General features: G+C 43.5%; 1 protein-coding gene across 5 annotated transcripts in view; it reads right to left on the minus strand.

Moving 5' to 3' along the window:
- ASPH (aspartate beta-hydroxylase) overlaps positions 1 to 15,550 on the minus strand; it is a 150,593-nt gene that overhangs the window by 85,071 nt on the left and 49,972 nt on the right. For 4 of the 5 annotated variants that reach the window (XM_036437003.2, XM_036437002.2, XM_036437004.2 and 1 more), the window contains 7 exons: positions 10,777 to 10,869; positions 8,254 to 8,328; positions 5,567 to 5,692; positions 4,507 to 4,539; positions 3,206 to 3,262; positions 2,270 to 2,320; positions 1,790 to 1,822 (listed from right to left, as the gene is read on the minus strand). In XM_036437003.2, coding sequence (XP_036292896.1) covers positions 1,790 to 1,822; positions 2,270 to 2,320; positions 3,206 to 3,262; positions 4,507 to 4,539; positions 5,567 to 5,692; positions 8,254 to 8,328; positions 10,777 to 10,869 — 468 coding nt within the window. The remainder of the gene's footprint in view (positions 1 to 1,789; positions 1,823 to 2,269; positions 2,321 to 3,205; positions 3,263 to 4,506; positions 4,540 to 5,566; positions 5,693 to 8,253; positions 8,329 to 10,776; positions 10,870 to 15,550) is intronic. The other variant, XM_045581438.1, reaches the window with a different exon arrangement.

A 15,550-nucleotide genomic window follows, 5' to 3' on the forward strand; every position in this document is an offset into this window, starting at 1 on the left:
CCGAATCACTTCTAACCAAGATCCTATACCTTGTGCATTCCCGGGTGGCACTGAATGTCCCATTTTTACTTTCTTCACTTCCGTCGTGGAAGTTCGAATTACCCAAGGTGCTACCCAGCTTGCTTCTCTGGATCCATGGGTTTACCAGGCAGATTCTCAACTTTGTTTGGGGGATAATTATCAGATCTTTCACCTGGGGCAAATGGTCCTGCGCCAGCCTCTTAGAAAGGGTTCCACTGGCAGCGTTTAAAGCATGACCGGACCACAGCCCATCCATCACTGCTCTCGCCTCTCCGTGCCCAGGCCCCCAATGTGTCTCTGCTACAGAGACTGTCTTTCCGTCCCCGGCTGGGTCACAGCTTCCTCAGTCAACCTGTCCCTGCTTCTTCCATTTCCCAAAATCCCTCACAATTTCTTGTACACTAAGAGCGAACTTGCTTGTTTTCCCAGCACGATTATCAATTTATTCATTTTGTCCATTTAATAAAAAACATTTTTGGGGACCACCTACTATCTTTGTGATTTATTCTCAGTGCTAGGTTGATGGTGCAAGGGCCAATTCTTCTTCTTCTTCTTTTTTTTTATAATATATTTTATTGATTTTTTTTACAAAAAGGAAGGGAGAGGGATAGAGAGCTAGAAACATCGATGAGAGAGAAACATTGACCAGCTGCCTCATGCACACTCCCTGACTCTACATGCAACTTTTAATTTCCAAATTTCTAGTTTCTCCTTCAAATTCATAAACTGAAAAGAAAATCTAAATACATTTATAGTTGACAACGTATTTCAAATGTTAGTCTCTAAAGGTAGAATCCAGGATTCCTCCAAGGGTATCACTCATATCCCAAGAGAAAAACCAGTGGATGGTGATCTTGATAGGATCTCAAATCTTAAATACACACACTTAATAAATTAGTTTATCAGGTCTACACACAGCCATTCTTAATTTTCTCCATCAAGACTCACCAATTATCATGAGACTACAAGTTTCTTAAAGTACGGCCTCTGTATTATTCATACAGGAATGTCACACCCTAAGACTACCTAACAACAGAAAGCCCTCCGTATGTGACTCGAGCACCATACATTTCTCCATCCTTCTCACTGCACACACAGTTATAATACTGACTCCCTTCCTTCTACAGTCCACCATCTCTATTCTTTCTTAGTCCTATGAACTTGTGCACATTATTTACATTCTCTGAAACACATTTTTCTCATCTGGGAAACAGCAAAAATAATGTATTTCAATGAATTTTATAAAACAGCACAAGAACTGCTCAGGCAACAAAAGGAGCTACAATCACCAAAACCTGAATCTGACACTACTCATGCCACCGATTTGCCAGAATTACTTTCTTCATGCTGCCTGTACGCCCGGAAGGAAATTCTTCTGCCCCTTCTCACTGCACCTGTACTGAAGCGTGGGATTAATCTGTGGAAGCAGCTACAGAAGTAACACTGGGACTGAGGTGGCTTTCCAAGCACAAGACATATTTTAGTCAAAAGACAGCAATGACTATAAAGTAATGAAATATGATTTCCTCAATAATTCTTAACTGCTTCCTAAGGCAACTTGGAAATAATTAAAGAAATTATTTAGGCAATGGCAAACCATGAAATAGGTAAACAGTTTCCCCAAGTCAGGCCTTTGAAAACTACCATTCACTTGAATGTTTCAAGTTATGGTTCTATAGCTTGAAAAATTGTTCTGTATACTATATGGTCAAACTATGAGTAGATTTTAAAACAAGCAGATGGCTTAAGTTTAAGAAGCATTTCACACCTTGTTGGTCATAGTCTTGGTACGTTACTTCATCTGCAGAAAAAAAGAATAAAATCAAAATAAGTACTGAATCATTCTGTGTAATTGCTCAGCTAAGAAAAACAACTTAATCTCAAATACAGAATTCTATTTCTTTAAATATTAATGTCTGCACAGTCCATGGAAAATGCCTCAGTCCAGAAACAACTTGAGGAAGAGCAGGTAAATTATTTTCATACAAATTTCTCAAACTGGCATACAGGGAGATAGGAGTTAGGAATTAATATCCTGTTTCCTGTGGAGCCAGTGGTAGATGAGGTGAAATATGAAGGCCTGATATTTTTAAATAATAATATTTTGTTACAAAGTAGAAAGTCTTATATTAGGTGTTACTACTATTTCTCAGTCTCCTTTAACAGAAAAATCACCATGTTAACATAGCATTACAGCTGTCAAGCCTTAATAATATTTAAAAATCTAACAAGAATGTTCATTTCATACCTGCATCATGGTACGTTCTTTCATAGTCATCTATTGCTGGGTCAGTGGAATCTAAAAAGAAAAAATATATACCTTTGATAAACATTAAAAAACCAAACACATTACTAGACATCATTCTAAAATTACTTGAAAGTTAAATTGTAATCTTTACAGCTGTGTAAGAAAGAAATTATCATTATCCAGATATATTGTATAAAAGCCTAAGCAACCATTACGTGCACTGACCACCAGGGGGCAGACGCTCAATACAGGAGCTGCCCCCAGCCCGCAGGCCCTGATTGCCAATGGGGACTGTGGCCAAACTCCCAGTCTCTTCCCCCAGACAGCAGGTCCCGATTGTCTTATCGGGCCTGGGACTCAGGCTGGGATGGGGGACTGGGGGTGGGTGGTGGCGGACATGGGAGACAAGGGAAGGAAGAGAGGGGGAGGCACGGAAGTGGGGAGGTACGGAACTGCAAGATGGCGGCACACAGGCAGGTGGTGAGGTAAGGGAGAGGCAGGGAGGCAGGGAACCTGATCAGCCCTGATCGCCAGCCAGACCTAGGGACCCCACCTGTGCATGAATTTTGTGCACTGGAACCCTAATAATATTTCAGATATATAAAGTTCCATCATTTGCTAAGTCAAAAAATAGGAAGTAGCAGTGCTAGGATTCGCACCCAGTTGACTATTCCATCCTTCTGCCTCATTAATTTCCAAATGCTCTCTAGTCTGACCTATAAGAACAACATCCCAGTGATGGTTTAAAAAACACAGCTCCTTTTTTCCTCATTTCTCCATATAATATCACAAATTTCACAAAGTTCTATAACTCTCTGAGCAACCAAAAGTGACCCCGGAGAGTTATGAAGAGTTCTCTGTGGGTCAGAATGAGTCATTAACCCAATGTTAATAGGGCCTTGGCCGCTGTGTCCAACAGAAACTCATCTCACAAACCTGGGGCCTCCTGTTCATACATCATCTCTTCCGCATCTTGGTCAGAGGTCTGCGAAGCTACAAATGAGAAAACAGTTAGGAAATTACTAACGTGTCTGCAGTGCAGGGAGCCCTCCTCACATCAACCCAGCAACCCTGCCTGAGCCTGAGCAAGGACACACATTTCCCAGCCCATCACTGGGACTCAATACCAGAGTTTGCTCTAACCGCAATATGATTTTAGTGACCACATATACATAGTGTTGACGTGACAGGGCCCTAAATGCTAGTCAACACTATCACATGGTCCCCCAGCACAGGAAGAAGGTCCACTTCAACACCAGGAGGAGCTGGCCAACACCACAGGCTTGTTACTAGAAGATGCAATGCCCATCTTCAGTGGCCACTCCTTCTGGGGGCACGGAATACAACAATATACTATTCTGACCATTCACTGACTATCGTTTAAGACCTCAAAACAATGCAATTCTGCTGTATCTTTTGACTTAATAATCCCACTACTGGGAACTTATCCTGAGGAAGTAGACTTCAAAAAATACAAAAACTATTATTTATAAAAATACAGATACATATGCATGTATACATAATTATGATACATAAAATATCAATCATTAAGTATATATTGTAAGTTACTTGCTATATTAGATATAATCTATATATATAAAAGCCTAAGTGACGGGCCAACTGCCAAGTGGCTATGATGCTCACTGACCACCAGGGGGCAGATGCTCAACTCAGGAGCAGAAACCACAGGCATGGAAGCATGAAACAGACTGACAAATCTCAGAGGAAAGGGGGAGGGGGGATTACGGGAACAGATTAACCAAGTATCTTATATGCATATTAGAGCCCAGTGCACGGGTTTGTGCACTGGTGGGGACCTTTGGCCTGGCCTGCGGGGATAAGGCCAAAACTGGCTCTCTGACTTCCCTCAAGGGGTCCCAGATTGCAAGAGGGTGCAAGTTAGGGCGAGGGACCCCACCAATGCATGAATCCATGCACCAGGCCTCTATTAATAAGCTAGAGGCCAGATGCATGAAATTTGTGCAAGAGTAGGCCCTTGCAGCCCTGGCTGCCTTGAGGCTCTACCCCCCCACATCATTCCAGAAGGTTCCGGAAGGTCATTCTGGAAGGTTGTTCTGGAAGGTCATTCCACTGTCTGATCTAATTTGCATAATAGCTCTTTACTATATAGGATAATCATAGACAATGTCTTTTCTCTCTCAATGTTTTTCTTTTTTTTTTTAATAGGAAAAGACTTATTCTAATTCAAAAAGAACAATATTAAATTAAAATCTCACCTGTCTCTTCTACATGGTAACTATCTTCAGTTTCTAGAAAGAAGAAAAAAAAACATTAAATCAATATTACTACTTTCATAAAGTGGCATGTATTTATACTGTATGTGTACATTCTGAATCTATTCTTATTGATTTTATTTTGAAGGTAAATAACTATTAAAATAAAACATAAATATATCCATGAAATGTCTACCAAACACTATCTTCTACTAGAACTACACCTAGAAATGACACACATTCTTGTCTTTGATCCACTCAACAACCCCACAAGTTGACAAACACCATAACCTGGCCTAAAGAGAGAGGATGAGACTGGCTGGAGTGGCTCAGTGGTTGAACATCGACCTGAAGATCATGGTTGAATTCTTGATCAGGGCACATGCCCGGATTGCGGGCTCAATCTCCAGTGTGGGCCGTTAAGGAGACAGTGTATCGATGAGTCTCTCTCATCATTGGTATTTCTGGGAGGTCTGTGTTGATAACTTAATCCCTGATAGCAGAGGGCTCCCCCACAGGATCCTCACCCCTTGTGTGACCCTTGTTCATTCAACAGCTCTATGGAGTGTAAGTATTTCCCATTTCTGAAGATTTTTAATATGCAGCTGTTAAGTTCAAATAGAATCGATGCCCCAATTGAAGAGTAGGGTAGAAATTTTATGACCTAATTATGGACTTTTTACAAGTGTTTCTCCCTACCCCAAGCTCTATTACTCCTAACCTTCAAAAATATCAAATACCTCATGTTTCAGGTTATTTGAATGCCTTAACTGCATTTTGTTACATAAGCAGCATCTAAGATTCCCAAATTCTGAACAATTGTTAATGTTCCTGAGCCACCTTGGAGGAGGAAGGCAGGGAGGAGGAGGTACCATTGTTGATACTATTACAGATGTCCCCATTTCCCCCCCCTTGACTGGCCTCCACTAGGCCCCCACTCCCTTCCCTCTGGCCATCACCACACTGGGGTCTATGTCTATGGGGAAACAAATCATTTTTATTGAAGTTTTTACCTTCAACTTAAAAAAGTAATTATAATTAAAAATTAAAATAAAAGTTCTACCTTCCTGAAATGTTCCAGTTCCCAGCGTCTCAAATCTGTCATCTGTATCTCTCCCTACAAGGAAATCGTCATCTTCTGGTTGCTGTTCTCTTGCTGGTTCGTCCTCCTCTGGGTGTAGGTGTTCTCCTTGAGAAATGACAATGAAGGAAGAGACACAGGTGTATACCAGGGCCCACAGCAGGGGCTGAGAGACACGAAGGCCCTTCTGAAGGGCACACCCTGGCCCTTGCTACAGGGCACTCCCTGACCCTCTTGGGGGGCCCCGCACATGCGGGCACCCACTTCGGAGTCTGTTCTCACTCTCACCAACTGCTGGTCAACCTGATGGGGAAGAAATCCGTTTCCTCAGGGCTGACCTCCGGGAGGTAGGCACCATCATCCCACTTGGAAGGATCGCACCTGGAGAGTCTGCCAAAGCCACACAGCTAACAAGTGGCAGCTGCAGGACTTGACCCAATAATGGAACAGAGCAATGGAGAGAAGTCCAGGATGGGGAGACTGAATCCTCCATTCCCCCATAAACACCCAAGCAGGGATAGGCTTGGAATTACTAAGGAAAGAGAGAAGGCCAGCTGGGCTAGAGAAAGTGACTGACAGGAGAGAGGCCGGATCCGCATGAGGTGTAGGGGCCAGGCCACATCGAACACAGGGTGCAGAGGAGCAAGAATGGACCAAGGACCCAACCGGATGCCACCGCAGTGTTTGTGGCCAGAGGTGACAGACGGCTGGCACAGCGCAGACACACACGGCAGGCGAGGCCGATGGGACCTGCTAGGGAGCACATGTGAGAGGAGAGGAGGGGATAGGAGGGGACAGAAATCAAGGCAGACCCCCAGGTTTTCAGTTTAAGCAACTAAGTGGAAAAGCAGACCATTAACCAAAATACAAAAGGCTGAAACAAGAGCAAAAAATATTAGGGGGCACGGGAGAAGAGCTGTGAGGCGGAGAGGAACCAGAAATTCAGTTTTAGGCACAATTTAAATCTCAGAGACTCATAAAACATGCAAACGGAGACAGGCACGCAGCGGGGCAAACCAGGCGCCTGGAGGAGAGCAGGGCTGCACACACACCTCCAGAAGCGACACAAGGAGAAAAGCCATCGCCTGTTTTCCGGGGAAGGAGCCGGGATAAAGACGAGAACAGACCCAAGAGGAAGGCGTGTGGCAAGCAGCACAGGTGCTGGACCTGCTTTCTCCTCTTCTGTCTGAATCCCCACCCCTACCCGCCCTTCCACTTCCTCTCTCTCTGCCTCTGGCGACATGTAGTTTGACTGACCATCCCGATGCGCTGGGCCACCAGTGCCACCTCCCCGCTGAGGTCCCTACGGCCAAGCCCCTCCAGCCCCTTCTTTGCATCGTGGACAGTGTGCAGGGCATGCGACACCCCCGATGGCCTCGGTGACTTGGAATCAAGTAGGAATGGCTCCTTTCCCTCATGGCTCTCCACCTGCACACACTCATCGGCTTTCCCATGCTCTTTTCCACTGGACTTTCTTCCCACCCGCCCTGTGCTTCCGTCACCTGCTGACACCGAGGGTCTGGCTCAGCCCACACCACCCTCAGCTCCTACATCAGCACCTGCTTTCCTCGGGGGCCTCTGCTGCCCTCCGAGTGAGCCCTGCATGCATCCTCTTTCCCCATCACACACTTACCCCTGTCTACCCCCTCACTCGTCTCAGTAAGACGGCATCTCCCTTGGGCTCAAGTTTTAAAAAAAGAGAAGCAGGAAGGGAAAGCCTGTGCTTGCTACACAGGCAGACGTGCGAGCAGGCGGAGTGGCGTTCCTGGCTGAGATGACCCAGCCACGGAAGGACCGAGGGCTCCTGGACCCCCAGCAGCTGATGGCTAGACCTACAACTCAGCCAGGGCCCGTCTCCCCATCAGCACAGAGGGAGCCAGATGGGGTGCTGTGCCCTTTCCCCGCTAACACCTAAGCCTGAAAGAGGCCGTTGGCACACCTACTAAAGCCCAATTACATCATGGCAACTGTGTTTTTCAGACGCAATTTTTTTTCCTTTAGGACGAAGTTTAGTTCACACCAAACCATCGGAGGTATCAGGGTACCACATGTTCTGCCCCCTCCAACATCCCTTTGTGAGCTGAGTTTTGAAATTGTACCCTCTGCTTTTATCGAGGGATGCTTCAAGAAACAGTCATAAAACCCTGAAACCTTGGTTTCTCGAGTATCCTCTCATATTCTCCGTACAGTTCACATAAGGAACTTTTTTTCAGGTGTAAGTGCTGGGCAAATATTTTCGGTTCTCGAAGTAGATCTCGTTAATTGCCTCTCTGATAATATGACCGACATAACTCAAAATTGGCCCGTTGACCCATCGTGCTCTGGCTTCTCCCAAGCAGGCAGTGAGGCGTGAGGGTCGGCGGTAACGCCCACAGCCCATTACTGCTTATTGGTTGTGTCCTATTTCCTTCCTCCCTGTTCCTGAGGTACCTATCATTGGTCTGGATTTATGTATTCCTACCACTTCTTTCCTGAATGTATGCATCAAGTTCCCTCAGAGTAAGGTGGAGTAAAACAAGTTTAGTGCTATTTCAAAAATATTTGTCGTTCAATCATTTTTTAAAAAACACACCGTTACTATTTAAATTTTAAGATAATGGCCAAGTCATTAAATCATTTACCTATGTCAGAAATGCATGAGGAAAAAACCCACAGATTTTAATCCATACCATATTCTGTGTACACTGTTTCATGGAGAGAGGAATGGACTTCTTCTTGTTTTTCATCTTCCACAGGCTGAGGCCCTAAAACAATTATAAAACATAAGTAGGCGGAAAAGATCTAGACATTAATGTAGAACCAGGTATAAACATACATTCACATGAATATATTGGGCTAATCAGCTATGCATCCTTTTCTTCCCAGTTGACCAGTTGTTGTTTTTTCTATGTTGGCAAATATGGTAGATATTTCAAATTGATTTTAATTTTGACAGTAGATATAATTTTTTTTAAGTCTTCATAAGATTTTAGTACAAGAAAACTAATTTGGGTTCAGACTTTCCTTTAAAAAAAAATACCTCCCTTGGAGGAAAATCATTTCAGTTTCTAATGAACAAAATTCATACTAATGATGAAATAAAGAAAATGGGGAGGGCAAAGCTTTCAGAAAGGAAAGTACTGAGAAATTACGGTGAAAACTGTGAGATAAGGGTAGTATGCTTTAAAGTACACTGTCAGTGCAATCTACAGTAATGCCCATGTCTTCCATCCCTGAGGGCAGAGAGAGGGCCCCGGCTGGTATGAGGACTGCGCTGAGCAGGGTTGGCCGACCACTGGCAGAAGCTGCCAGGAATCGTGAGTAAAAGACCTGACATTACAACTGACAATCCTCTCTGCTTTGGAGAACCCCCTCTGCCAGTCGGATTCCGAGATTTAAGTAGTTATCCGTTACAAAGCCAGCCACACAGTAATGACATTCCGACACCACTGCGGTGTTTATCGGATTATCAGGTTTATTGCAACATCGCACCACCAACCAGAAGCTGTCATTACGCGGACACTACTCAGTCTGCTTTGCTAATCGCACGGCACCACCATTTCTAAAGCACAAAGCGTGCCTTCTGTTCTCACAGATGCTTATGTTTCACAAACCACTTTTAAACAGAGCCCCGTGTACCTAGAGGAGCCTGCCCATCTCTCGCCTCCCCTCAACATCCCTCACGGGGCCCATGATCGCTTCCTAACGGGCTTCCCGGTTTCACCGCCTTGCACAGAGGACAGAACATCGGGAGAAGGGCACGGTGGCAGGTCTGATCCTCTGCTTAGCCTTTCCATGGCTCCTGTGCCAGCAGCGAGAAAACCTAAGCTCTACAGAACAGATGGGAGTCTGAGACCTCGGCCTGGGGCTCCGTAGCCACTCTGAATGTGGGAGTGCCCGGAGCTAGTTCATCGGCTCTGTGATTCCATAAATGCGCTTCCCTTTCCCAGGGGAGGGTCGGTAGAGGCAGATGGAGAGTGAGCTCAAGGCTGATTGGAAAACAAGGAAAAGGACTGTAGATTCCTCTTCCAAAAGCCTGGTGAGGACAGCCGGGAGCGGGACTGGAGCAGAGAGAGGGGTTACCATATTGCATTTTAAGGAGAGGTGTGTGCCTATGTTTATGGAATAGGCGGTAGTCAGAGAAGAGAAAGAAGCTAAGTCAGACAAGAGGGAGGGTGAGAAGGCAACATTTACCCTAAACCAAATACAGCCCAGAGGTTGAAAAGGATATGAGGTGGTGGCAAACTCAGATTTAGGAGGACAGTTATCAGTACTATGCAAAGAGCAATATAAAAAAAAAATAATAAAGAATGAAAGCAAATGGTACATTTCAGAGTAGGTCCTGGTTTTAAATATAATTTATTTAGCACTAAGTAAAATCTAGGATGCTAAATCCAAATACACATTTAATTATGTAAAAAAAAAAAAAATCACTTTGCCAGGGTATGCTTACAGCAATTCTACTGGAATGGGAGGGAGACAATAAATTCTCCTATGATTATGATTTGAACAAATTTGAAAATCAAATCGGCAAACTGATCTTAAAAGGAAGGAAGGAAATATTATTCATCGAAGTGATAAAATCAGGACCTAAGTTGCTGGTAAAAATGTGGTGTTATACCTAACACTTCCACTAGGTGGCAAAATGAAACCAAATGTTTGAGAACTGAGTAAATAAAAAATGTGCAGAAATTACTTTGTAATAAATATCATCTCAGCATAAGTAAGGAAGAATAGTAATGGATTCAAATGTCATTTGCCAACTTATAAAGAGATTTCAGCTTTCACCCTGTGGGTGACTAAGATACACTGTACTTGAATTGATCAGTAAACTCAGTCCGTTAAATAACATGAGAAGTGATGACAAACTATTGGACAAGCTGTGTCTGACTTTCCTTTCAAGGTGATAAGACACAGCTGTCCTAGAATTTGAATGGAGAAACATGGCATTTCATTCCTGATGTCCGTAACAGTGATCTCAGGCAGTGAGCGACTCTTTCTCCGTGCCTTGACTCTTGATCTCAGAAATTAAAATCATCTTTTGTACGTTTTTAGTGGAAAAACAATCCAATTTACTATAAAACTTCAGGAAAAGAATAGTTCACCATTTGCAAATACTGTGAGACAAGTTACGGGCAAAACACGACTCTGGACACTGCAAACGGGGGTACCTGGCGCGGAGGCGCGAGGGGTCAGAGTACAGCCAGGCTTACCTGATCCCAGGGGCACCTGCTCCTCTGGCGGAGGGTACGTTTCGGGCTCTTCTGGCGGCGCTGATGGCGTGGAGGCAGATCTCTCTTTAAGGCCTGCGTTTTTATTCACAAAGTTAACTTGTTTGTTTTTGTCTTCTCTTTTTCGACACGTCAAACTAGGACTAATACTTTCAAACACTTCACCAATAGTGCAAGTCATTCAAAGGTTACAAGACTTTATTCTACACGAAAATATTGACAGGCTAAACAAGCGAAGTGGGAAAGCATCTTGCTCTTTAACTTCACATGGGCCTTTCACATCTCTACCCAAGTTGACCCTTTACTAAAATAATAATAATAATAATAATAATAATAATAAATTGTTTAAATGTACACGGATCTATAAAATGTAAAGTCACTTCTGAACTTGCCAAAAGCTATTCAGTAGGAGTTCAAGCTCGTGTCTTTAAGTGACTAATCAATTTCTATTAATAAATCCTGAACTCTGAAATTCAGCAAAAAGATCATGAAGATATACTTGGACTTTTCTACTGTTATGTGTGAGCACACTAATTTTGATTTACATATAAGTGCTTATTCTTCATGAAAACTGTAGGTAAAAGTGAGAAGAAATCATACACGACTACTTACAATCTTCTAAAGGTAACAAAATCAATTATATTATTCCATAAGAGCGAAAAGATACAGATTAAAAAGTTCTTTTCTGTGTCTTAAGAAAAATAAAACAGGTCAAATTAACATCAACGCTGATTTTTAAAGTCAATACCAGTCTAAAATGTGTTATACTGAATTAGTCCTGCGCTATAGGTAGAACATTAAAATATACCCTCTATTAAATACAACTATTTAGAAAGCTAAACTAGCTAGGTTCAAGTGTGGAGGCTGCATACCAAACCCTGGCTCCTCACTACCGACTGAGAGCCATGTACCATCTGAGAGCCATGTACCATCTGAGAGCCATGTACCATCTGAGAGCCATGTACCAAACGTGACTACTAAGGGGGTGTGCTGTGTCTGTCAAGAGCCTGAAGTGAACAGGTGAACTGAGAGGCATTTTTCTACTCTTAAGCACCTTTATAAATTCTTAAAGTTCATATTCTATTGTAGCCCAGAAAATGCTCATTTAAATGTCTTTCACTCCTCTTTTTTATTTCTTTCCATTTTTTCCTGATCATTCCCTTTTATCTCTCCATTGTTCTCTCATTCACAAAACATACTCCCACCGTCTTCTCCCAAATCCTAAAGAAGCTGAGACAGAAACACAGGACCACACCTCATCATTTTGTTTCCCGTGGTTATTTTCAACACTTCTTACACAAAAACATCCACTAGTAAAATAAACACCCACACACCCAGCTGTGTTCTATCCCTGACCACAGAGTGACGTACAGCTATAAAATCGATCCCTGAGGGAATATACACAGATAGCCACCGATGCCAAGTGTAGCTCCATTTCACGGGGTGAGGGTGAGGAAGGAGGTAAAGTGGGAGGTGTTCAAGAGGAAGGCCTGTTAAAATGCATCCCATTTTAAATGCCACACCCAGGGCTGAAAGCTCCCGTGCCATTTTCCACTTAAATCACCCATTCTTGCATCTCTCAAATGTCAATGGTGCAAGTATGGAACTATCCGTTGCCAAGGTCTGCTGACTGAAGAGGATACTGAACCTTCAGGATCTTCAGCATCACGTATTGCTGCTCTCAGCACCTCAGAAAACACCCAGCACACAGCGGGTGCTCCATCAGCACTTGCTGAAGGGCTGAACACACCCAATGGCTGTGACTCCCCACGCTGTGGCGCCGGGCTCCTGAGCTGCGCTGCTGCGGGTTAGGGCTGCGAAGGTGGGAGCAGGAGTTCATACAGACTTCCTCCAAACCCTTTCCCAGGCAGATTCATTCTGTGCTCAGCACCCACCAGTAAGGAGCACAACAAACCCTAGCTTGCCTGGGGCAGGCCCAGCTGATTGCTATCTGTTGGCCTGGTGTCATTATTTCACTCTCAAAAGTATCTCAGTTTGAATGAAAAGTTACAGGTGATTCTTCATGAAGCCCAAAGGCAGTAAGTTTTCAACCTGTACTCCATAGGTTTCCATAGGCAACAAAAGTTTCCCACCAAACGACAAAGACGTGAACTGCCTTAACACCCCTCCCCCCCTATTAGATTTTGAGAAGGGCTTCATTTGAAAAAAAAAAAACACAAACAATTTCTTTACTGCAAATGTTTGGAAACTACCAGGACAGTGGTCGGCAAATCGCGGCTGACAAGCCACATGCGGCTCTTTGGCCCCTTGAGTGTGGCTCTTCCACAAAATACCACGGCCTGGGTGAGTCTGTTTTGAAGAAGTGGCGAAGTGGCGTTAGAAGAAATTTAAAAAATTTGGCTCTCAAAAGAAATCTCAATTGTTGTGCTGTTGATATTTGGCTCTGTTGATTATTGAGTTTGCCGACCACTGTACTAGGACAGCAATTTTCAGGCATACAATGCCCCTCAGGTTGGTTTTCTCTAAATTCACATGGTAGTTATTTTGTCTTTAAAATTGCAATTGTAAAAAGGGGAAGGAAAATGACAGAAGAAAGCAAAAACATACAACAGGAGCAAACATTTAGCACTTTTGTTTTCCGTCCAAAGTGGCAGAGGCGTTGTCCATTTACTGCTACCTGGTCACGGCTATTTTGCAGAAGTGAAATCGGCACAAAAGTAAACAATACTGTAGACCAAAGAAGCAGAGGGTCTTATTAACACATCTTCCCTAAGCCTATACGGTTCCTGAAATTTGACAAAAACACATTCCAGACGAATTCTTGCTTTGACAACCCATGGGGAAGAATTGGCCCTGCTGTTTCCAAATATTTTTCTTGCCACCCAAATCCACTTCAGTCCATGAGTAAGTGTTCTTCGGAGAACAGGGGTAAGTAAATCCACGTGTCCTATACAATCTCAGGCAAAAAGTAAACAAGAAGAGAGAAATGCAAGTAAGGTCAATTCAGAATCAAAGAAGAGGTTTCCAACTGGACTTATTATGAGGTACCCAAGGTAAGGGCGGAGCAGGGAAATGGTCAACATTATGATGAAATTTATGTATCTGTTCGGATGTTCCTGGGGCCCATATATCAACACACGGACTCACACAGGCTTGAGCAAGAAGGGGCTTTATTATCCGGTTAAGAAGTGCCTGGCAGGCTGCTCCCTCAGCACTGGCTTCGTCCTCAGGCTGCGAGCCAGGCTCCCAGCGGCTCGCTCCTCTTTCAGACAAGACTGTGTCCAGAAGCAGAGGGCACCCTGCTCTCCTGTCTCCTTCGCAGTCTCCCCTTTCAGTCTTCACAGCCAAAACCAGAACCCCCTCCCACTGCTACACCGGCAAGAGGAACTGGCTGACCGCAAACCAAGAGCTCAACTACGCAGAGTTGAATAAGGCTGTGTGATTTAGAAAATAAATGAATTCCCGTACAACATACCTTATTTTTAGTTCTTTAGGTACATCTGATAAATTAAGAAAAAATTTAAAATCGTGTTTGTATTTAAGAAATTCATAATTTTCCCTCCAGTTTTAAGTAAAAAACGAAAGTTATCCTCAATGCCATTGATCATATGGGAAAGGAAAAATGTATTCTCCCCCCTCCCCCCTTCGTAAGAAAGTTTAAAATTTACTAAATTTTGCATATTGCATTTATTCAACAAATATTTAGCACTTGCTAATGCAAGGCACTGTTTACCATTCAACAAACATACAGAAAACAAGCACACAAAAGCCCTACCTCCCCCAGAGAGGAAACAATTATAAAAATAAGAAACACAACCCTAACCAGTTTGGCTCAGTGGCTAGAGCACTGACCTGCAGACTCAAGGGTCCCAGGTTTGATTCAAGTCAAGGGCATGCATGTACCTTGGCTGTGGGCACATCCCCAGTTGCTAAGTGTAGTTCATCTGTAGGCAGCTGATCAATGTTTCTCTCTCATCAATGTTTCTAACTCTCCCTCTCCATTCCTCTCTGTAAAAAGTCAATAAAATGTTTTTAAAAAATAAGAAACAAAATATTGAGAGTACATGGGATGGGGAAGAGTGAGACCGGGTGCTGGCCCTGAGGGAGAAGGGGCGGGGCTATCTGTGCTAAGTTGATGAGGAAGGGGCACACTGATAAGATGTGGGCAGGTACCTCACTGCAGGTGTGACCTTGGGGGAAAAGTGCTACAGGTAAGGTTTGGGCACAAGTTCAAAATTCCTCAACAGGGAGGGTCCTGGGAGCCAGCAGACCCAGGGGGCTTATGCAGCTGTGGGAGGTGGTGGGGGGTAGATCAGATAAGTCCTGGACAAGGGACCAGGGAGACTCTTACTTCGAGTGAAATAGAAAGATTTGCTTTTCATAACAATTATATACAAAACACTTCCTCAATAAACTCTGGGAATTAGAATTAGTATTATGTTTTAAAGGATTTCATCTACTTCGCCCATAAAAGCTAAGACATTTTTTTAAATTTCAGTTTACCGATCCTTGGTTTGCTGAGCAGGGTGTACGCACTGGTGGAAATTTGGATGTTACCTATAGAGGTTACTCCAGCGGCTGTTATTTGAGAAGGGGAAATGTTCAGGACTACGGCTGCTTCAGATGCAAGTAGTTTAAATCAATACATCCCAAGAACAATCATAGGGACATGAAACTTGATAGATATTCCAAGAAATCAATAAACTAGAAAGGCATGCACACTAATGGGACCATGGGAATTCATGATGTTGTTCCTGGTTTTATAATCAGCAAATACAGATGTTAGTCGGTATCC

Source organism: Pipistrellus kuhlii, unplaced genomic scaffold, assembly GCF_014108245.1.
Source record: "Pipistrellus kuhlii isolate mPipKuh1 unplaced genomic scaffold, mPipKuh1.p scaffold_m20_p_14, whole genome shotgun sequence".
NCBI classification, from domain to species: Eukaryota; Metazoa; Chordata; class Mammalia; order Chiroptera; family Vespertilionidae; genus Pipistrellus; species Pipistrellus kuhlii.